General features: G+C 37.6%; 1 protein-coding gene across 3 annotated transcripts in view; it reads left to right on the top strand.

Moving 5' to 3' along the window:
* Positions 1 to 479: 479 nt before the first annotated feature.
* Positions 480 to 22309, top strand: part of LOC120429874 (calsyntenin-1) — a 197488-nt gene continuing 175658 nt past the window's right edge. Inside the window, exons 1-2 of one of the 3 annotated variants that reach the window (XM_052709579.1) lie at positions 480 to 625; positions 8029 to 8398. In XM_052709579.1, the coding sequence (XP_052565539.1) occupies positions 8278 to 8398 (121 nt within the window). In that variant the 5' untranslated portion in view covers positions 480 to 625; positions 8029 to 8277. Of the gene's footprint in view, positions 730 to 8028; positions 8399 to 22309 lie in introns of all 3 variants that reach the window. The other 2 variants (XM_052709580.1, XM_052709581.1) reach the window with 2 other exon arrangements.

Raw genomic sequence — 22309 nt, forward strand, 5'->3', positions numbered from 1 at the left:
GATTGTTGCGAACCGACGATGTTTAATTGCCTGATTTTTGGCAGGCGCAGATGTCGATGGCTGCTCATTGGGTTGAGAAATGAGTTGTTGGATGTTCAAGGTTGGCACTATGCATTTGCTTAGATGATCGGCATTTTGATTCAACTGTGACACAATGCTTCTGCTACCATCCACAATGGCTTCTTTTCTCAAAGTATTTAACTTTTCGTAAGTTCGATGCTGTTCTTGTGTATCTTTTCAAAATCACTGTGCAAATTAATAGCAAACAAACCATACCATTTTCTCCCTGATACGTGACTTGAACGCATCAACATATTTACGCAGCGTACCCCTTGTCATGTCAGATAAACGATAAACACGATATAACTACAGGATGACAGCTCCGACACTGCACGCACACTCTCACCTCGTGAGCGGGACGGCACTTGTGCAAGTGCGTAGGAGTGAGCGGGAGGACGAATTCACCTGCGATGGTATGCATGCTCTCTGTGTAGAGCAGCAGCCATCATAACTTTTCCACTCTTTGGTTGTCTGTCTTTTCTTCAATCGATCCCGACGAGTTTGTCCGTGCGGTTTGTTCCGTGTTTTTCGCTTGCCAGAAGGAGGCAAAAATCCTATGCAATCGGTGTGTACTGAAGTAAATCCGGCTAGAAATGGCTTAGAACAAGTGTCCGGGCGGAAAACGAGCACATTAGGGTCGTTTTAGTGCTTTAGTGATGCTGGAATAGTGTAAAATATTGCAGAACCTTCCGTAACAGGCTCCGGAGTGAAGACAAGAAATTCTACTTTTGCTGCCTTTTTCCGCAGCAGTTTGCTACGATGGCTTCACACGCACACAAACAAACGTACGCATTGCTGCTGGCTGGCGGCAGGCTGCAAGCACCATCGAAGGAACCCTGCAAACAGAAGGAGTGAAGGAAGAGCGAGTAGCTCCATCCCAGCGTAGCTGCTGGTGGCTGCTCAACTCAACTCAACACACAGTCGTCGTCGTCGTCCATCACACAGCGTGTGTGTTTGTGTGCGCGGGAGAGAGCGACAGCAAGTGTTGGTGTTGTGATATCCTGAAGCTTAAAAGTACAACACATTGTTGCGGTTTGCAATGCACCGCTTTATTCAACCATCTTCGTACACTGACTGGCTCTCTCGAGCGCTCACACGCTTAATCCTGTTTACCTAAACTCAACACTAATTTAGCCATCACAAGGCTAATCTAGAATGCCACATCCTCCCCTTCGATAATTTATGAATGAATGATAACTTAAAAACTATCACTTGTATTTTAACTCTTAAATCTAAGTCTTCGCTGAATTGTATCGTAGAAATGAGAACACAGCGTTCGGTCCCTCCGGTAGTAATCATTAGTCTGTTGAATTCCAAACGGTAGCTCCTTCTGTTCTTCCCTCTTCCTCTGCTACCGCTGAAAAAAAAAAGACAAACGAGAAAAAAAACAGAGAAAAACCACCCACAACAAATTCATAATATTAACCGAACCGTGGTCTTAATCAAATTCAGCAACTTATACCATAAGGTACAAAGCATATTTCACAATTTTCCTATAATCTTCGGAAATGCAAATCCCTTATCCTAGTTTGCCTGTTTTTCCTTATTCCTTGTTTAATAACTTTTTTCTAGTGCTATCTTTAACATCCCTTACAAATAATAACTATCCTATGTATAATTCTAATCATCATCTGAAGTCGACTGGAAGGTAACGCATCATCACGACCTAAACCTTATCAAGACACCTTTGGGAAGGCGACTTATCGTTTGTCATCATTAGTTGAGTATAAATTGAATTGAATCCGCGTTGCAAATGCCTTGTTTTCCTTGTGGAAACTAGGAACTATCGTTTGTATTTTCAAATTGACATTTTAATCCAGGTACAAGTAAAATGATGTCTAAATTCCTACATTACACAAATTTCATCAGCTCATCAGCATTAACTTGGCGTTCTCTATTGCGAGATTCCTACTCAAAACCAAATGTCCGAAGTTTGATTGTTGAGGCAATTGCAATCCTCTTTTTATACCTATTCTCCCATCCATCGGAGTTCAAACTGACTACATTTGGATTGTTAGTCAAACTGCTTAACAGCGACTCTACCGGGACAGGACAAATCTCGGGACAAATTGCTATTTATCTTCCACTATCTCCTGTTCTACCCGACCAATAACAAAACTCTTCTTTATTGAGGTTTTGCAGCGCGACTGCGTTTCAATGTAGGTGGCGCCAAAACGAGGTTACTTGCCTAAAATCGTATGCCTTTCTGCCGGATTAAAGAAACAAAATCGATTATTTCTCATGATTCCCTGCATCAATCTTAATGAAGCTGGTTGCAAAAGACGAGATTTTGAAATAATGAACATCAATTTTTGAGCGCGCAAAAATTTGTGAACTTTTTCTTAAAAAAAACATGTTTTGGAACACGAAAAAAAATTAGTTTCCTCGTATATATCAATGAAATAAACAGTTAGTTACATAGTTGATAACAGATGTGTTAACGTATATTCAACAATTTTTATTGATTTTGGAAAGACTTTAAAGCCAAAGAGTCCAAATTATTATCTTTTTCTAAATTTACAGTTTTCTCATAGAAAAATCAAACAAATATTGGAAAGTTGTACATCATACTGTTGGAAATAATTTTTCTCATCCGAATCCGTTATATAAAATTGTTGATTGTAAAAAAAATCGGAAAAATAGGGTCTTTAAGCTTTGCTGCAAAACTTCTTTCGCCATTATTAATCCACAACCAATTCACAATAGAGCCAAACTCGGGTACCACGTCTCGCCTTTTTCCGAAAATGTTGAAAGCACGTGTAACCATCTTACATATAGAAAATGTTGAAAGCACGTGTAACCATCTCCCTATCATGTGAGTTATTTTGCCTTACGTTTCAATGGTACTGTTAAAAGGGTCCTAAAGCTCAATGTAAATGTTTATGTACAACGGCGAAAACACGCTTAAATCCATTTATTAACACTTATTTACTTTAACGCAAAAAATGACAAGACTTTTGTTTTAACGATAACTCAACTATTTAACTATTTTATCTAAAATTTAACCTCACTTTTTCCGTATACAAACAGAATACAGAATATAATACGTATAGAATGCATGCGCACGTAGATAACTCCTGGGTGCTGAATAGTGGTTCGCAAAACGGCCTCAATTTTGAACTGTCAAAGTGGAACCAATTTACTGTTCGCTAGAAGTAGAGAGTATTGTTATCGATCATTTAAAAAAAAGTTTTTTTGTTCAAGAATGTTTTTTTTTTGGCTTTTGAGGACCTGAAGCGAGATCGTCATTTTTTTGAATTGTGAATTGAAATTGTTTATGGAGTCGATGCGGTTATATCCATCCAGAAGCTGTCTTAATCTTGATTTGATTCACACACACACAATTTTCCAGCAAAAAATATCAAAAGCTAGCCAAAATGAAACACAAACAACTAAACATAAAACAGCTCATTTATCAGTAAGAAAAAAGTCATGCTTGTGCTTGAACAGCTTCCTAATTTGTAGATGTAAACAAAGTGGGATCATTCGGAAATCACGCTACGCATTCGCTCTATTCATCACCCAGGATAACTCTATCAAAGCTTAATTTTAGGATGCCATTGTGAATACGTTGTGATACAGGTACCTTAGAGTGATTCTTTTTGTTTATCTTGACTTCAACCAAATCAGTGTCCTGATTTATCATTAACTTAAACTGTAACGACTAACTAGGAGAATCACTTCAGATAAAAATATTTGGTTATAAGTTTAACCAGACTCATTTTTCCATAACACCTTCTATATCTGTTAACCATCTCAATTCTTTTGGCTTTTGCTTGCCATGGGCATCCACCATCTTTTCCAAACACATGATAGTTTAAGTTGGTCTAGGGCTGAACCCGGCTCAACTGTCAAGAACTCTTCTTTTTTTTTTAAGAAGGTCATGGGCTAAACCCGACTCAACACTTTTGGCTTTCGCTGGCCATGGGCTAAACCCACTTTTTCCATAGTTTAAGTTGGTCTAGGGCTGAACCCGGCTCAACTGTCAAGAACTCTTCTTTTTTTTAAGAAGGTCATGGGCTAAACCCGACTCCTCTTTTCAGACACACTTCAGTTTGAAGTTGGTCTTGGGCTAAACCCGACTCAACACTTTCGGCTTTCGCTGGCCATGGGCTGAACCCACCATCTTTATCCAAACACGTTAGTTTAAGTTGGTCATGGGCTAAACCCGGCTCAACTGTCAGTAACCTTTCTTTTTTTTAAGAAGGTCCCGGGCTAAACCCGACTCCTTTTTCCAAACACACTTTAGCTTGAAGTTGGTCTTGGGCTAAACCCGACTCAACACTTTTGGCTTTCGCTGGCCATGGGCTAAACCCATTTTTTCGAAACACATAATAGTTTAAGTTGGTCTAGGGCTGAACCCGACTCAACTGTCAGCAACACATTTTTTTTTAGCAGGTTATGGGCTTTCTATTTCAACTCTTTGTCTGCTGGTCTTGGGCTAAACCCGACTCAACTTTTTGAAACCTATTGCATTTTTTTTCGACCAAGACATCCTTTCTTAAATTTCACAAACACTTTGGTTATAGTTGGAAATGAGTCCAACTTGACTCAACTACCTGAAACTCATATAGGCAAAACTTAAACTCTCTTGATTTTTTCCCATTCTTTGTCTATACTTCGTGTGAAACTTCCTTAAATAAACAACCGAACTGTACCTCCAGACCATTTATTGTTCTTATAGTTCTCCCATCGAATCTAATCGAATTTCATCGGTAATTTACATTACTTGACCAGAACAGTTGGAATACTTTCATCATTATTCGAAGATAGAAAAAATAACTTGACTCAATTATTATTGTGACCCTTCATATTTATTAATTAACATTGGCAGTAAAAAAAAAAAAAACTCTTTTTACGTTCCTTTTGTTTAATTTTACTGACTTTTCTCTTCATACTTACTTTCAATGAATCGTACCTATCAGCTGCTTGCCGAATCTAAGCATCTCTATTTCTTACTTAAAATCTTGTTCTATTTTTTTCCAAAACGCGTCAGCTAAATCGCCACATGTTTTTTTTTTATAACACACACTCCCTCCATTTCTCATTTATAAAATGTGTAAAAATTGATCAAGGTCCATACTTTAACTTTTAATACTGCTTCGTCACCAAAATGCTTAATTGACTTCTGCCAAGCCTGTTAAAAATCCTGATATCATAAATTTACTATTTTATTTTCTATTGTATCATTTACTATCAAAATTGGCATCAAATTCATAAATACTAACACACAACTAGATTGTTCAAATACCATGTTTTTTCGTATAGTCTTATAGTCCTTGACTCAGATTTTCCTTGATCTGAAATGCACTCTAACAGGTTGCCGTATCCAATACAACAATATATTACATATTACGTTTACATGACATTTTTTTTTAATTGTTCATCTTTTTATTTTATCATTATTGCTCATAATATTGTGGATTTAGCTAATAGCCGGATTTTCTTATGGTAATGGAGCATTTCCATTCGAGCAGTTTTTGCTTTTTTCTACAATGTATTTCTTATGGAGCGAACTGTCAAAAATTGCTCGACTGCGGGTGTTCCATTGGAAACGGTAGTGTATAGGCCTAGGGATTCCCTTTTGGTGTGAAAAATGTTTATTCACAGATAAATAATGGATTAGAATTTTGATCTTATATCACTTCTCCAACATCAGTAATAACTGTTCGATTGTTTTTGCAAATTTTTAATTCAGCTGAAAATATTTAATTTTTCTTGAAAAATGATATATTTTTTTTAAACATGAACACCCCTAGGGTTGGCTGGATGCCACCAACATGCGACCGCGTGCTTCGTTTGTTTCTCAACACTGCTGCAGTTGCATGGTGACGCGAAGTGAGGAGGGAGATCCTTTCACTTTTTTTTCCGATCTGGCCCGCCGCCTATTTTGACAGTCGTTGAGCCGACGGCCGTTTCCAACGACCGAGTCCAGTAAAGAACTGAACGTACAATACTGAACCACAATAAAACAACTCCCAGCTCAATCACAGAAAACCCCTTTCTACTTCTTAGATTTAGTCACTCTACTCACAGTTGTTTATTTTACTCGTTCACCTCCTCAAGCGCCGACTCATAAACCTTCCTTCACTTACACTAAACACAGTTCGACACGGCTCTTACCCATTAAAAACGCCTTCCTCCTCCGCAACCACTCATTTTTATTCACCGAATGGAATTCGACCGACGATGCCTCTTCAATGTCGGGTTCTTGTCGGACTCTACTCACGCACTGGGTTAACCCAAGAGCTCCGTCAGGCAAATAAAAACAAAACAAACCCCACGCGTGCAAAATCTACAATTTTCTTTTCCTTTTTCACAAAAACACAATATTACAGATTAATTCACTACTTTTTTCCACAAAACAAGGGAAAATCATCGTGGCAGGATCGCCAATGTGATATCCTGAAGCTTAAAAGTACAACACATTATTGCGGTTTGCAATGCACCGCTTTATTCAACCATCTTCGTACACTGACTGGCTCTCTCGAGCGCTCACACGCTTAATCCTGTTTACCTAAACTCAACACTAATTTAGCCATCACAAGGCTAATCTAGAATGCCACAGGTGTGACTCATCCGCGCCGCGTTTACTCCACCTTTTGCTTGTGCTCTTCGCGTTTCGTTGTGCAGCAACTTGAGTAGGCCGTGAAAACTGGTTTTTCTAGTGCGCTCTCTTATTTTTTTTTCTTCCTTTGAACAATTTGACAAGTTTACGGCGAGATACCTACTGGTCGCGATGTTGTTTATTTTGATTAAACGCACAGCCTCAGTTGCCGAGGTCCAATCAGAGTGTCGTTTCTGCAAAAAATAACACCGAGGTTGCGAGGATACGTACGAAAACATCGAGCAGTAGGCGAAGCGTGAGATTGTTTTGTTGTGTTAACCTTTCGGTGACAACTTAACTTTTGCAGTCGAGGCTTGCTGAGTGTGTTTACTCGCGAGCACTTGACTCCGTGGACTAGCAAATTCCAGACTCGGAATAAAAGTGGTCCTTGAGTTTGGATATAAGAGTTTAGTTTGAGCAATTCAAAATAGAGTCGATAGATTTTTTGTTTACTCTGCAAATGTCAGTTTGAATAATTCCGGTTAGATTCATTTGAGCTATGTTTGGATATCCTGTATTGAACAGGAGTTACAACTACGGTTGCCAATTAGAATCATTATTGGAATTTGATTGAGAATGATATTCCTGTTGGGTTTCCTATACTCCTTCACATTTTTATCTTTGGCTGTTTTCGAACGATTACGGCTACATTTGCACCCACCAAAGGAAATCTTTAATGTCAGCTCATCTAGTCGTGCAATCTCGCGTGTCCGAGTTTATCCTATGCCCGTTGCTGATGATGACTCCCAAGAGTGGTAGTACACATGTACCTACTCTTCTCTTGGTTCTGTTGACTGAACCCCACTAGACGATACGCTAGAGATGAGAAAGAGCCCACACAGTGATGATACTCTGTGTTGGTCGACCGCCTGTCTGTGTGGACAGTTGTGTAGTACTACCATCGAGACCGCTGAGATGTAAACTTCTGCTCCTCCTCTGACTGACAAGGGAACTTCGCTGGGATTTCGCGCGTAAAGCTGACGACAAAGCCGTGTGTGGTCGGGGAGTCGAAAAGTATCGTGTTTAGCGCGGCAATAAAGTGCAAGCCAGCGAAAAACCACCAATAAAACGAAGGAAAAGCAAAACTTTGAACCAGAAAGAGCGAACGAGAGGGAGAAAGAGTGTGTCACAACGCTGGTGTATGTGTATCCACCACAACCTGTTTCCACCGTTAGCTCGTGGTCGGAGGACGAGCAAAATTAAATTTCTTTCTGCAAAGTTGTCCAGAGTTTCGATTAATTAAAAGTGTGCAAAGTGTCGAACGGTGCAATAGCGAGTGCAGCCCTCTTGGACCTTTGAAAACGTTCCAGCAAGTTAGTTTCCGGAAGTGCTAAGTGTTGTTTTTCGATCTACCTTTTCAGGATTATTCCAGAGTGCAGGAAAAGTTTCCGGGCCGTGTTGCGGTTTGTTGGCGCTTGAAGATTTAGCATCTTTTACAAATATATAACAGTGTGCAAAGCTGAAACCTTTCAAGTGAGGCAAGTTTTAGGCTAAAAAAACCCTTCTGCAAAAAGGGGGTAGAGTGTGGTGTGTGTGTCTGTACTTAATTTGCAACCAGATTAAGCAAGGATAGCGACGACCCTTTGGGAGAAGGGAACAGAAGTGTGAAAATGGTGCCGATAAAGGGGATTTATCTGGCACTGCTAGTGTTGGTCGCTAGCAGCAGTTTCACCACTAACCAGGTGAAAGGAGATAAGTACGAGGATGAGGACGATTACTACGACTCAAGAGGTAAGCTGGCCCCGGTGCAATATGTGTAATTTGCACATGCTCAGAACTCAACTTTGTGAGCTTCCGCGAAGGAGCATGTTTGTTCCCATATACCTACTTTTTCATCCGACAGAAGAAGAAAAATATTTTCCTGGAAGCGGATTATTTCAAACTTTGGCGCTCGCGCGAGCATGGCCATTAGCTCGGAAGGTTTATGATGAGGTTGCAGAATTTTGCCCATGGTGGTGGCAAAAAACAAAATGCTTTGAAGTTTATGATGTGCCAAGTTATTTTTTAAACTCGGTAGAGTTTGCCGTGAGTAAAGGTGGAAAGTATATTGCAATGAGAAAAAAGTCATAACGATCAGGCGGTTATAACATCAATACCAAATGTTGTTATTTAGTAGTCGAATTAGTAGTTATAATAATAGATCCAAATAACAAAAAAAAAAGTTCTCTGAATTATTTATTTCAATAGCAAATCAAACATTTTCATACCACACGAGAACAAACATCTAGAGATATTGGTTTAAACCCTGAAACTCAACTGAACTCAATGTCTAATTAAAAAAAAAAAAGCCAGATAGACTTACCTTCAAAGTGTATCAATGCTCTGATTTAGTCTTAACCGCGATACGGTTGAAATACTCTCAAAAACTTCCAGAATTCCAACTGAATTAACCTTGGAATTAACCGAGGAATCAGAACACCGAAAAAATGAAGATGTTATCGAAGTACATCGCCCGATGAGACGAGGGGCCTGTGTGTGTGTGTTTACACAATTTGCCAAAGTATACAGACCCCAACTCTCTGTGCCAGTCTCTCAATCCGAATGTGCAATGCAGCAAAAGATTCGGTATATTAGCATTAAAACACCCTCGGGTCCAATTTTACATATACACAACATCCAGTCAACCGTACTCTGTACTCGACCCGGCATCCCCACATGTCCCCACATATTGAGCTAGTAGAGCAAATGGAGCATATCACCAGTGAGTGGATATTCCGGTATTTTACTCCTGTTTGGATTTCTCTGGATGTACCAGTCTTGCCACTTCGCCCGACCTTTGCCGCTGGAAGCGTATCTCTTCTGGATGCACACACGTGTGTTGTCCGGTGGAACCGAATGTTGCAGGGACCTATATCTTTGGGACTAATATTTATCTGTTTGTTTGTTCTTGATATACAGCTGCACGGCCCCCAATCCAAGGATGCGTAAAACGCATCCGAGAAGATGGAGCTTTTAGACTGGCGGTTATATGGTTTCATTGAACTGACACCGTTTGAATGAAATTAAATGGGAAATGTTCATGTGTTTAGTCAATTCATAATTCAAATCAAAACAATACTGAAAAGTAATAATTCCCGACACAAATGCTGACAATTTCAACTTAAGTTTAACTTTTTATCACACTTGTATCAAAATGTATTATTTTAGATTCTCTTAAGAATAAGTAGTTGGTTCCACAACGGAATTGCAATTAAAATGTTTTTGCCTTCCTCACCTTACTGAGGAAAGGCTATATAATCACTCGGAAAATGAACTTTTTGATTAGACCTCCTAGACCTACCTTCATTTGTACATATCGACTCAGAATTACCAGCTGAGCAAATGTCTGTGTGTTTGGCTGTATGTAGACATGTGTACCAAATCAATGTCACTAGAATATCTCGTCACTGGCTGAACCAATTTTTACTGTTTTGGCCTCATTCGATTCCTCTTGGGGTCCCATAAGCCCCTATTGAAATTTATAAGATTCGGTAAAGCACATTAAAAGTAATGCTTAAAAAACTGCTGCATATAAATTTCAAAATTTGCAAAAAGGGTGGTTTTTGCATCACGCAGAAAAATGAGGCATATTTGAATCAACAAAACGTTTTGTTGATATGAAAATCATAATTTTTGTTGAATCAACGCTAAACGTCAAAGCAGCTTTTTCAAAACAACAAAAGACTTTTGTGGAATCGAGAAAATCAAGGTTTGTTTCAACGCTAAATCGGCGTTGATTATATTCAACAAAAATTTTGTTGATTCAAACCTCGTACAGGCTGATTCTACAAAACTTTTTTCTGCGTGATGAAAACCGGCCATATTATATATTTTTAGAAAGGTTTTGAAATGGCCTTTTTTGTGTATCAAGAATTTTGAAGATCCGACTTACCTATCTAATATTACAAGCAGTTAAAAAAATGGTCTGAATTTAAATAACCTCAAATGGTCGGGTCTGATCGCCACGAAAAAGCCGTGTAGAGGGATGCCATTTTCCTCGAAGGCGATGTCTGTATAATCTTGACAAAAAGTCTGCAGGTAGTCTGTTTTTTTACTCATCACTTATTTTTATTAGGACGCAATCACGTTAGGGGAGATCCATACACCATGTGTACATTTTAGGGGGATTGGAATCACTCTATAAATGAGAGGAAGGCACCAACCACCTAAAGGTGGATTAAGGAATGTTTTTTTCGTACATTTATTTAAAATCAAGTCCATTTTCACAGATAGGTACGAGATTTCTCTCGGGACAAGGCAGCTTCTTAATTAATTTAAACTTCCATTTTGAAAGGGTATAAACAAAGGATGAAATTAAACATTTTCTGTTTATATCGTGAAATTAGCCTAGAAACTAGAGTTTGATAAAATTATCAAAAGATGGAAACATTCCGAATTTTCCGAAAAATTTCACCCAAAAAAAGGTGCAGTGGTAATGTCAGAGGTATAACCAGAATGACGAAACAAACAAACAGTGAAGGATTGCTACCACTAGGTGGCGCTTGCGATCACAGCTGAGTTTCTTTTGCTTTGGCAGTCGACTGCCAACTGAGTCAAAAGTGGTATCTTCCCTTGTTTATAAAGGGAAGGATAGTTTCTAAAGCCACTAGTTGGTGGTGCCACTCTATTTTTGTTTTTTTTTTTTGCTTGGGGATTACGGATTATTTATCTCCGGTGAAACCATTTCAACTGAAGATTGATTAATTATTACAAATAAAACTGGGTCAATTATTTCTCTAAACCCAGGATAATCGTTCCCAGAAGCTTCATATTGAATTACAATAAAATGTATCTCGCCGTTTTTGTTTCTAACAAGCATTCGGAACACCATGAAATTGCATTGTTAGAGCTCTAGAAATGCACCAGACGGCTTTTGCAAGACAATAATGAACACTGTTGCCAGTTAAATCTGACGTCAGACAGTCAGTCGAACAAAACGCATCCTACTGGCTATTGTCTTACTGTAACATTTGTACAATATCTATATCTCGTGTGCATACAACGATCGCATACATGTTGTATCCACTGTTTTCAGAAAATCTCTCCAACCAGAGGAACAGCTACAATCTCCACACTACTCCAAGGGGTCATTTACAAATTACGACAGTTTTATCGAGAATCGCTTATTCAAACCTAATAAAAAAGGCACACGAGGTGTTCGGTTTAAGGACGATCCCCACTCCTTCGCACTTTTTTTGTTCCTTCATTGCAAGAGCAGAATAAAAGTTGAACGATGACAACCATTGCGGACATTCGTGAGCTTTTATTGCTCCATAATACCATTCCACCACCCAGGATGGGGTTAAAACAGGAAGGGAGGGGCGTTGTGGGAGCACTTTGTGCAGTGTCAAGTCGATTGTTTGCCCTTCTATCTTCTCCAGCAGCAGCAGCAGCAGCAGATGACGATGATGATGATGATGATGCTGCCATACAAAAGTTGTGGGATCGAAAGGAATGACCGGATCAGAGCAAAGGGGTGGGTGGATCCTCCCGCGGGGGCCCAAGGAATCGGTTCCATTGTTCGTCATCCATCCTATTACTATTCAAAAGAGAATGCCAAGCCAAGCAATAAAATTATGACGAGTAATCCTATACAAGATGGAGCCCAAGTCGGATTTGCAACGTGCGGTATAATGTTGTTGTACCACCACCGCTGCCGTCTCTAACGACCACGTCAGAATAGTGGGAGAACTTTTGCTGCTTTGCTGCTCTCTGTTTGGGGAGGTCGTTTTGCGTATTTGGGGGATTTGGGGGCGGATCAACTTCGACCTTAGAGTTTGTTATATTTATTTCCATGTGATGTCTGTGCTGAAGTGTAAGCCAAGATGTTTCTCTTGTGAGGTGTTAGAAGAGTTTATGTATTGATTAATTCTTGGGCTTTTTGTAAATTGACTTTTCTTTGTCTTCTGTTTTCCGGTACAAGTTCTATCGATATACAAAGCCATTTTTACCATTAATTGTCTCCTAAAGAGACTCTCTGAGGACACTAGGTTTTTTGATTATTTATACAAAATCAAGTATCTATCCCAATTATAAGTCAAATCGATGAAGGGTTTAGGTTTAATTGATAATTAATGTTCCAGCAAATTCAATAATATCTGACAAACATGCTTGTGATATTCTAATTTTGAGTATTTATGCAATGATTTTGAAAAAAAAAACTCATTAAAATTAGATAATATAGAGTAAATTATCAATTCAACCGATCGATAGATCTGTTATTTCTTTCCTATTCCGATAGGTTGAAAAAAAAATTCAGTGTAGAAATAAAATTGACTGAATATTTTGATCGTTTCCTTCCATGAAAAGATAGTAATACATCGTGGGGAATTCCCCACGAAAACAGCATGATTCGAAAAATAAGTTCTCCGGTCGGGCTCAAAATTTTCCTTGCTAAATAATTAGACCCATATTTTTTTGTTCGGCCATTAAGCTGGTTCAAATTTTATTTAAAGTGTTTGTCTCCCCCCCCCCCTCCCCCCCTGGGGTCGGGTCCGGTGGCGCAGTGCACAGAAAAAAAAAGTTGAATTTTGGAATGTTGAAAATTTAGTAGGTTGAATATTACCTCTTTTTTAAGTAATATTACATAAAAAATGTGTAAAAATGTGAACCTGATGAATATCCATCAAAACTGATGAAAATTCATCATTTTCAGAGGTAAAATTAATCATTTTTTTTTTTTGACACAAAATCTGTCACCAATATTACCATCATTTTTTTTCTGTGTGGTTAGCGTGGTAGCCTCTCACCCCAGTATGGCCTGGGTTCAATCCCAGACGGACCCGGTGGCATTTTTCGAGACGAGATTTTTCTGATCACTCCTTCTATCGGATGGGGAAGTAAAACGTCGGTCCATTAGCGTAAAAGAGGTTTTGAGTGACTCACCACACATAACCTTCGGACGCCTAGAAATGAGCAGAAACTTGCAACAGAGCCCACAAAAGACCCGGGGGTCGTTAATGTGGATTGCTTTGCTTTTTTGTCTCCCCCACTTCAAAGTTGGCCCGAGAAATCAGGCGGCAAAAACATATTTTTTCAAAAAACTTATAAATTTCAATGGAAATTTAAGTGCAATCAGCTGAAATCAATTTAAAATGCATTTAGAATATTTTTTTTTGCATTTTTGGGTTGATTTGAAAATCTCTTGAATTTAAAAAAAATGTGTAGGTTTATTATCGTAAATTTTTTTTCGCAAAATTTTCTGTTCTCGTCAAATCTTACATGTTTTGAAAACTAATGATTGCAAAACAACTGAACTACTATAAAATGCATTTTAAAAAACCTTTTCCATGCCAACGTTGAAACTATGGCTTGTTATTTCAGTATTCATATTTTTTTTTTTGGCCCCCTCGACCCCGGCCAGAGTCGAGGGACAAAATTTTTGAAAAATATTTCCATGGGCCTTAGGGTGACCTATGACATGTCCACAAATTGGTTATTTTCGACGTTTTTAGCAAAAACGTTTTTTTTTTTTTTCAAAAAAAAACACAACTCCGCGCCATTTCAACTGATTTAAGCTATCTTGGACGCATACAAGCTTTTCAAATGTCATGCTAAGATTTTTGAAGTTTAAACTATTTTTCTTTCATTTGCGTCCAAGACAGCTCAAATCGGTTGGAATGGCGCAGAGCAATGATTTTTTTTTTAAATTTTTTTTTTTGCGAAACTCGTCGAAAATGAACCACCAGCTTTTTTTAACCACCCAAACATGGCATAGGTCACCCTGATTAACACCTAAACTCCCAAGCTCGAGAAAAATGGGGAATTTACAACGAAATTCCCCCTTTTTCATAGAATTGAATATTGAAATTTTTTGCTTAAACTTGTTAGAAAATTGATATATTTTAAGCCGGCAGTATTTGATCACGCAGAAAAATAAGGCATATTTGAATCAACAAAACATTTTGTTGATTTGAAAATCAAGATTTTTGTTGAATCAACGCTAAACGTCAAAGCAACTTTTTCAAAGCAACAAAAGATTTTTGTGGAATTGAGAAAATCAAGGTTTGTTTCAACGCAAAATCGGCGTTGATTATATTCATTAAAAATTTTGTTGAATCAAACCTCGTACAGGCAGATCGTACAACATATTTTTCTGCGTGATAACATCTAGCTTTATTTTCTTCGCATCAGCAAAAAAAACATTCTTGGATTCGTAAAATTTTAATAATAAATCAATGATAACATTTATTTATTTGCAGTTCATGGTTTGAAACAATTTTTCATTTTTTTTCAAATGAATTTTCGTATTGAAAGCATTTTTCTTATTATATTTTATTGTGTTCTATTGATCTAGTTGAAAATCAGGTTAGTCAAAGATGAAGGTGTTTAAACAAAATCAAACTTTTCAGCAATATTTTTGTAAAATGTTGTTGAGCATGCCAAGCTACCTTAATTAACCCTCTACAACCCAACCCCGCCTTTAGACGGGCTTCGATTTGAAAAATTGCCAAAAAATTTCCTTTTGCCATTTTCAACCAATTTTTAATATTTAAAAAGCATTGGAAAGAAGAACTCTTAAAATTTATGGGTTGGAAGTTTTACTTGTTTTATGTGACTTTGCCAATGTTTTCAAAAATGTAATTTTTAGGGTACAACTTTGGCTGAGATTTTACTAAAATTTCCTATATTTTAAGTAAAAAGAAGTATGCAGTAATTTTTCTAGTGTCCCAGACTATGCCTCTACGCATTTTTTTACAATTTAAATGGTAATGGTGCCATTTTATATCATAAAATGTGAAAAACACGCAAAAAATTTAAAAAGTGACTGTAAAAACATGAAAAAATTAGATAGGCAAAATGTAATGATAGGAGGTGGTAGAATAGGCCTAATACCACCAAAAACAAACAAGATAAATCAAAATTATAATTCTAAAAATGAAACAAGATAAACATAAAACAAGAGAAGTAGGGTAGGGCAGTCATCAATGAGACACTTTTGGTTTTCAACCTTCAACGATTATTCTAATTTTTTCATCAGCATGTTTTAATGAGCTTTTAGTTGCATTATCTTTCTTTTAATGTGCTCTAATATTGACCAAAATATGAGATCGATCCGACATCTACAGCCAGAGTTATTCAATTGTCTCATTGTAGACGCACTTGGCAGGAACAATGAGACACTCTACGAAAATCAAAATTTTTCTAGCAATACATCATGTTTTTGTATTGTTCAATTGCAAGTGACTTGCCTTGAACATTTTAGAGCAATTTTGCCAACATGAAACTTTTAATAACAAAAGTTATACTAAAAAGTATTTAAATTTTGTAAAATCCATATATTAATACCAAATAACTTTGTATTTTTGGTTAAATGAAGTTTAAACTCTATAAATATGCCAAAAATCACTTTTAATTCATGTTTTGAAAGATTTCCATCGATTTTGAAAAGTTTATTGAAGAAAAAACAAAGTGTCTCATTGTTACCCATGGGCTGAAATGAGTGGGGAACAATGAGACAGCCCTGGATTCTGGCTAAATTCTAAATTTTGGCCAAATCTAATGAAAGGACATTGTAGCCCAACTTAATCCCTATGGAACGTCGAAAGAAATTTGAAGAAATATTATTTTTTGTGTAAACGGCAGCCTACGAGCGAAAAAGTTTTTTTTGTCCATAATTTACTTTTACACCCCAGAATCAAACATTTATGATTTACTTTTCAAGGGAGCGTCCATAACCAAAGCCACTAATATGGCAGACGTGTATCCAGTAGACACACCTTTCCCTCAAATATGAGCCTGATTGGTTGAAACTACGACTTGTGAGAGCCATTTTATCATTGTTCCCCGTGTCTCATTGATGACTACTCTACCCTAAAGTTTTTCGTAGAACAAAAGTTGCTCAAAATGACCTCCTGAATACGGTAAAAATATATTCTCTAAAAAAAATTGGGCAGTATTATTACCGAGATATGACAGACGTTCCTATATTGAGCCTAGTACCGTCAACTGGGGCGAATTGAGACTACAGTCTGAATAGGGACAGCAGTTTTTAAAGCATTTAAAAGCTTCAAATTAGGAAATCGATGCACTTAAATTGGTGATCTGTATCTGTTCTAACCGAAATCAATCAAATATATCAAAATATAGTGCAAGAATCTATCAAAAACGGCTGTCCCAATTCACCCCATGTGTCTCGATTCGCCCCAGATGACGGTATTGGGTCTGCCAAACTTTATTTTACGAAATTTTGCATTTAATAGTTTTTTAATAAAATGGTCTTTTGGCATCATTCATACTGTAAATATCATCCTTTTCGATAACAGCAATAAACCAATTGACTTGACTTACAATTTGATTACATTTGTTTAGCTCAGTAAAAGGTTCTATAAAATGTTTTAAAATTAGTTCCAACAGTTGTTTTCCAAATTTAGTAAAAGCTTCGAAATCAAAAGAACATTCGTAGTGAAGTAGTTCCGTATCTGTTTTAAAACAAAATAAAATAAATTTGAAATTCAAGGTTGTCCAAGGTTTGCGTGTTTTAAACAACTGTGTATGCAGTAAGTAATCAGTACATGACAACATGATTCATAGATCTGGCAGCATTATTTATTCCATCAGAAGTCGATTGAGGATTTGCAGAGTACCATCACTCTATTTCACCTCAGTCCTGTCTAAGGTGTTGGTCGATCCATTTACCATTCCGCTCAGTTCAGTGCGCCAAAACGAAAGCGACTTAAAATGATTACTTATTCATCAGAGCCAATTAATCTTTCACGAGAGAAAAAATGGTTCTTTCTTCGAACTTTGGTGCTCAACTTTGTGAAACGTATTTAAATTGATTCTAGCACTGGAATTGAATGATCGGCACTTTGGGCTGTGACTCGTCGGGGCTGGAAGAGAGATTGATGACCGAAATGAAAAGCAGAAGACAAACTGTGACTTGTTGGAGTCGTCTAGAGCATCTGGTTGCTTTCCCACACACACAAAACTTCCTCCACTTTGGGGCTTGATTAGTTGGTAAAACTTTTGGCTGAAGCCATTACGCACACTTTTCTATTGATGCTGGCGTCCAGTCCGAGGACAAATTATATTTTCAGTACATAGTTGTGTTCGGTTCCGGAAGTGGAATTGGTAACTCACCACAGGGCACTGAGGTCCGGTTTTGTGAGTGAAAAGTTAGATTTTAATTTCATTTTCAATTACATGTTTTGGTGAGGTCATTAGAACTTTGAGAAAAGACTTGCCTTGAATGAAACTTGATGACCTAACTTAGTACATGACTGAACAAATTTTCGCAGCATTTTGTAACAGGAACGACAATGTTGGCGAGATCTGAGTACGATGTGTTTAGAACGACGAAAGATTATATTCTTTTAACAAATAAATTTATACATCATTTTTAAACATAAAATAATAGAAGGACAATATGGTGTAATGTCTTTCTATTAAGACATGAAATTTGACAAATATTTTTAATTTTTATGTGCTGGATTTTTTTTTCTACCGGCAAATTCTGCATTGCAATCCAAGATAATCAATTTCCAATCTTTGAGCTTTGAAATACCTAAAAATCATAGTCCCTATTCCTGATTCACCCCAGTTTATGGTAACATGCCCCCTCCGATAAATAATGAACTTTAAAGAGAGTTTTCATTATCTTTAAAGTGGAAAAAAACTTGCTCTCATCTTCAAGCTGGCCACAGAATCTATCCCACCAGGGGAAACGCAATCAGTGACGTTCGCGATCCCCGTGGAGCTTCGCAACACTTCCCAGCTGTGAAAATCACTTCATTTCACGCGCGGAATCCATAATCGTCCCGGGATACACAACTCGACTCTGGCGAATGCCTCCATCCCGGAGGGCGAACGGAGAGGTAAACGATGTTTGGAAATAGTGTACATTTTCGCTGCGATTTCCATTACATTTGCATGAAAATGACCGGAAATAAGGGAACACCCCCCGCTCTCATGAAGTATTCATGCGAGTGTAACACGTTCCGTCCCAGGCTTCGATAGTGCCGTGTCCCCAGGATTCATTCATGATGACCCCACTCGCAGAAAAAGCAGCTAAAAAAATACGATGAAAGCAGCCTTTCAATATCCGCATGTGGGGTTTCAATTTGGGCGCCGCACTCGCTGTATTTTGTACTGAGCAGAAATACGAACTTTCGGGGTGTTGAAATCGAACGCCTGAGCTGAGAGTGGAATAAAAAAGGGTTCTGAACGAGCGGGGGGTTATCGAGGAAACGAGAATTGATTGAACAGGAAGTTCGCTTTTGATGCAAAATACCCCTCTGTTGGTATATAGTTGGTGTTGCTGTTTTTAGTAACGCTTCTGTTTTCCTTTGAACACACAAAGAGTACCGGTTGTCCTTTGAAAGCCTGTTTTTTTGTGCACTAATCACGCGTTCAATAAAGCTAACGAAGTTATAGTGTTGGAAGGATGAATAAAGTTAGTGGATAACATGTTTTAGATTTTTGAGCTAAATATATTAAAACAAACAAGCATATCAAAACATATTAGAATTGAATTGATTTTTTGTCTCATGTTATCACTCTCCCAACATTTTTTACAAAAGTTCTCTGACTTTATGCTGTCAATATAATTTACATCCAATCATTCGTCAAGTTGACGTGTGCGTTAATGTAGCCGGTTTGGAAGGATTTAGCAAAAAAAAAAAAAACTCTTGTATAGTATTTAGTTCAGCCACCAAAACATTCAAGGCACTTCAATCAAGGGTGTCATTGCGAGCCCTTAGTAATATTGACAGATGTTTTCGAAGGGTGTTGAATTTATTTCTCAAGTGCCTCAAGTTAAAATTCAATCAAGCATGGCATTTTTGCCTTCCTCGCCTTACTGAGGAAAGGCTATAAAATCACTCGAAAAATGATCTTCTTAATTCGACCTTCCGACCGCTGACGTCTTGGGGTCCAATAAGTCTCTATTGAAAATTATGAATTGAAGTAAAGTACCGTAAACCGGGATGAGCTTGATAAACGAGGTGACATTGGCAGAATCAAGATTTTTTGCCAAAATGATAAATACGCATTAAGTACAACCGGAATGGTACCATACTGAGCTCGGTAAATAAGTATTCAAAGTACCTCGTGAAGTAGCTTTCAACAAATTTTGAAAGGCTTAAAAAATTAGTTTACTGTTATTAAAAAAAAAAAACATTGAATAACTGGATTCTTTCAATACTCTCAAAGTATCATGTTTTTCTCAATGAAAATGAGTTCGAATGGGAAAACGGATTTCATTTTCGTATTCTTCGGATGAGTTTCAAAGTTTAAAGTGTTAATTGTTATTAAAACAGAAATTTAAAAACATCTTCAGAGTTATAGGCATTTTCAGTAGAACAAGTTTCTTAGTAAATTTGGAAAATTCTTGATACAAAACAGGTTTGGATGGCATCATAAATTGATATATTTTCAAAAAACCTTGGTATAAGGTAATCAATTTAATTTGCAAACTATTAAGGTTGATATTTGTAAGAAACACAGTGACTCCCAAAGACAACTCTATCAAAAATTATGATAACTAAAGTGTTCATTTTATACTTTTTTAGAGCCGTAACTCAAAATGTTGGTGATCAGATAATCCTATCATAAGTTTTGAAAGCATGAAGAAAATTGTAGAGAACATTTGTAGGACTGACCTTGTTATAAAAAAAAACAGTTTTTTACTTTTGAAGTTTCAACTTTAACATTTAACTTGATCTTAAACTACAAAAGTTAATAATAATTGCAATATATTTCATGAATTTAAGGTTATTTTGCAATCTTATACCAACCACCAGTGTTGGTATTATCGCGCTCTTGCGAGAAAAATTCCTCTCTTTCGAGTTCTCGCCGCGAATCTCGAGCTGCCGAGAGAAACTCACCAATTGCCCGTGCTCTCCTTCGCTCGCGAACGGGCTTTCTCGCGAGCGAGAATTGCCCGTTTGCGAGAAGTTGAACGTGTTAGAAACGAACAAAAAACAACACAGCGATTGAAGTTACACTTCTATACCATTGCCTGGTTCGCATTAATACCCCTGATAAACAAATTGCTAGCTTAGGACGAACGGATAGCACGAGGCGCTCGCGAGCGCTCGCGGCGAGAACGAGAACGCGAACGAAAATGCGAGCGCGAGCGAGAAGAGAAAAGTACTACAAGTTCTCTCCCTCGCTCGCGAACGAGAAATGCTTTCCTTCTTCTCGCTCGAATTCTAACACTGCCAACCACGGCTACGTCACGACTGTCATCCACATACAAGGCGAGTGAAGTCAAAATCGAACCAAGTTTTTGGCGCGTAGCGTTTGAAAGGGTCGTATGCGCATCGGTCATAATTTACAAATATTAAAACTTTTTTTTAGTTTATTTTTTTTTCTTTAAAAAGATTTACCTGTAATCTCGTACTGGAACTTACGGATCAGCATTTAATTTCATCGAGCACCTGATGTTGGCATATCGCCTCTTTGGTGTTCAATTAAAACTAGTTTAAAACATTTTGGACGGAAATTGAGTGAGTACTCTATTGCTTATTCAGCCTCCTGTGATCAAAATTTGATTTTACGCAGCTTTTTCTATAAAATTTGCCGATGCTCCGAAATCGCTTCCAGAGTGGCCAAAGTGTCAATTAGTTAGCGTATAAACCTGCCTTGGGCTTATACGAACCCAACGCAACAAAGAGCACCTCGATCTGACGCTCCGTGTTCAACTGATTCGCGTTCGAACAAAACCGTCGAAATTTTTTAAATATATATACAACCCTTACCCGACAAACTTCGTTCTGCCTTGTTTTCGTTTGTTGACGTTTTTTGATTTTTTCTTATTCAGCCTCCTGTGATCAAATTTAAATTTTTCGTAACTTTCTCCATACAATTTGCCGATGCTCCGGAATCGGTTCCAGATTGGCCAAAGTGTCAATTAGTTAGCGTATAAACCTTCCTTGGGCTTATACGAACCCAACGCAACAAAGAGCACCTCGATCCGACGCTCCGTGTTCAACTGATTCGCGTTCGAACAAAACCGTCGAAATTTTTTATATATATAGATAAGATTTCATACGACCTTTTCAAAAACCACACGTAAACAATAGTGACAGCGCCTCTGGCGGTGACTTCAGAAAACTGCATGCGTGTCAGATCCTTGATACCAACAAAACAATTTCAAGTGATTTTCTAAACATTCATAATTGGCCATTCCACCTCAAACTCTTCAGCACTTAGAATCTTTTTTTGCCTTCCTCACCTTAGGGGTCGTGCATAAACCACGTGGTCTCCTTAGGGGGGGGGAGGGGGTCCGAAATCCGACCGAAAAAAACCATGAAAAGCCATGGGGGGGGAGGGGGGGTCGACGGCTGACCACGTGGCCTTTAAAAAAAATCTTTTCTTAAAAAAAAAACAAAAAAATACGCGCTTTGAATTTACTTATATGCATACATTTTTTGTTACAATTCAAAACCATACAATTATTGTGTTTAAAATTATTACTTATATTTCAATGTCATAATATTTTACAATTCAATATTGAATTATAAATTTCGGCAGATTCATATCAATACTTTGAGCCTGTAATTGAATGTACACTTTTTAATACTCATGTAACTACGTTTTGCAAAAGTTTAAAAGCTGTTAAAAAATAAAGTGACAGTATTCAAAGTTAATATACCCTAAAAAATGCGTACCAAAATGCAAACACAATTTCATTTTTTTGTTGATGGTATCAAGTAGCTA

This window comes from Culex pipiens, chromosome 3 (genome assembly GCF_016801865.2).
Source record: "Culex pipiens pallens isolate TS chromosome 3, TS_CPP_V2, whole genome shotgun sequence".
Taxonomy (NCBI): Eukaryota; Metazoa; Arthropoda; class Insecta; order Diptera; family Culicidae; genus Culex; species Culex pipiens.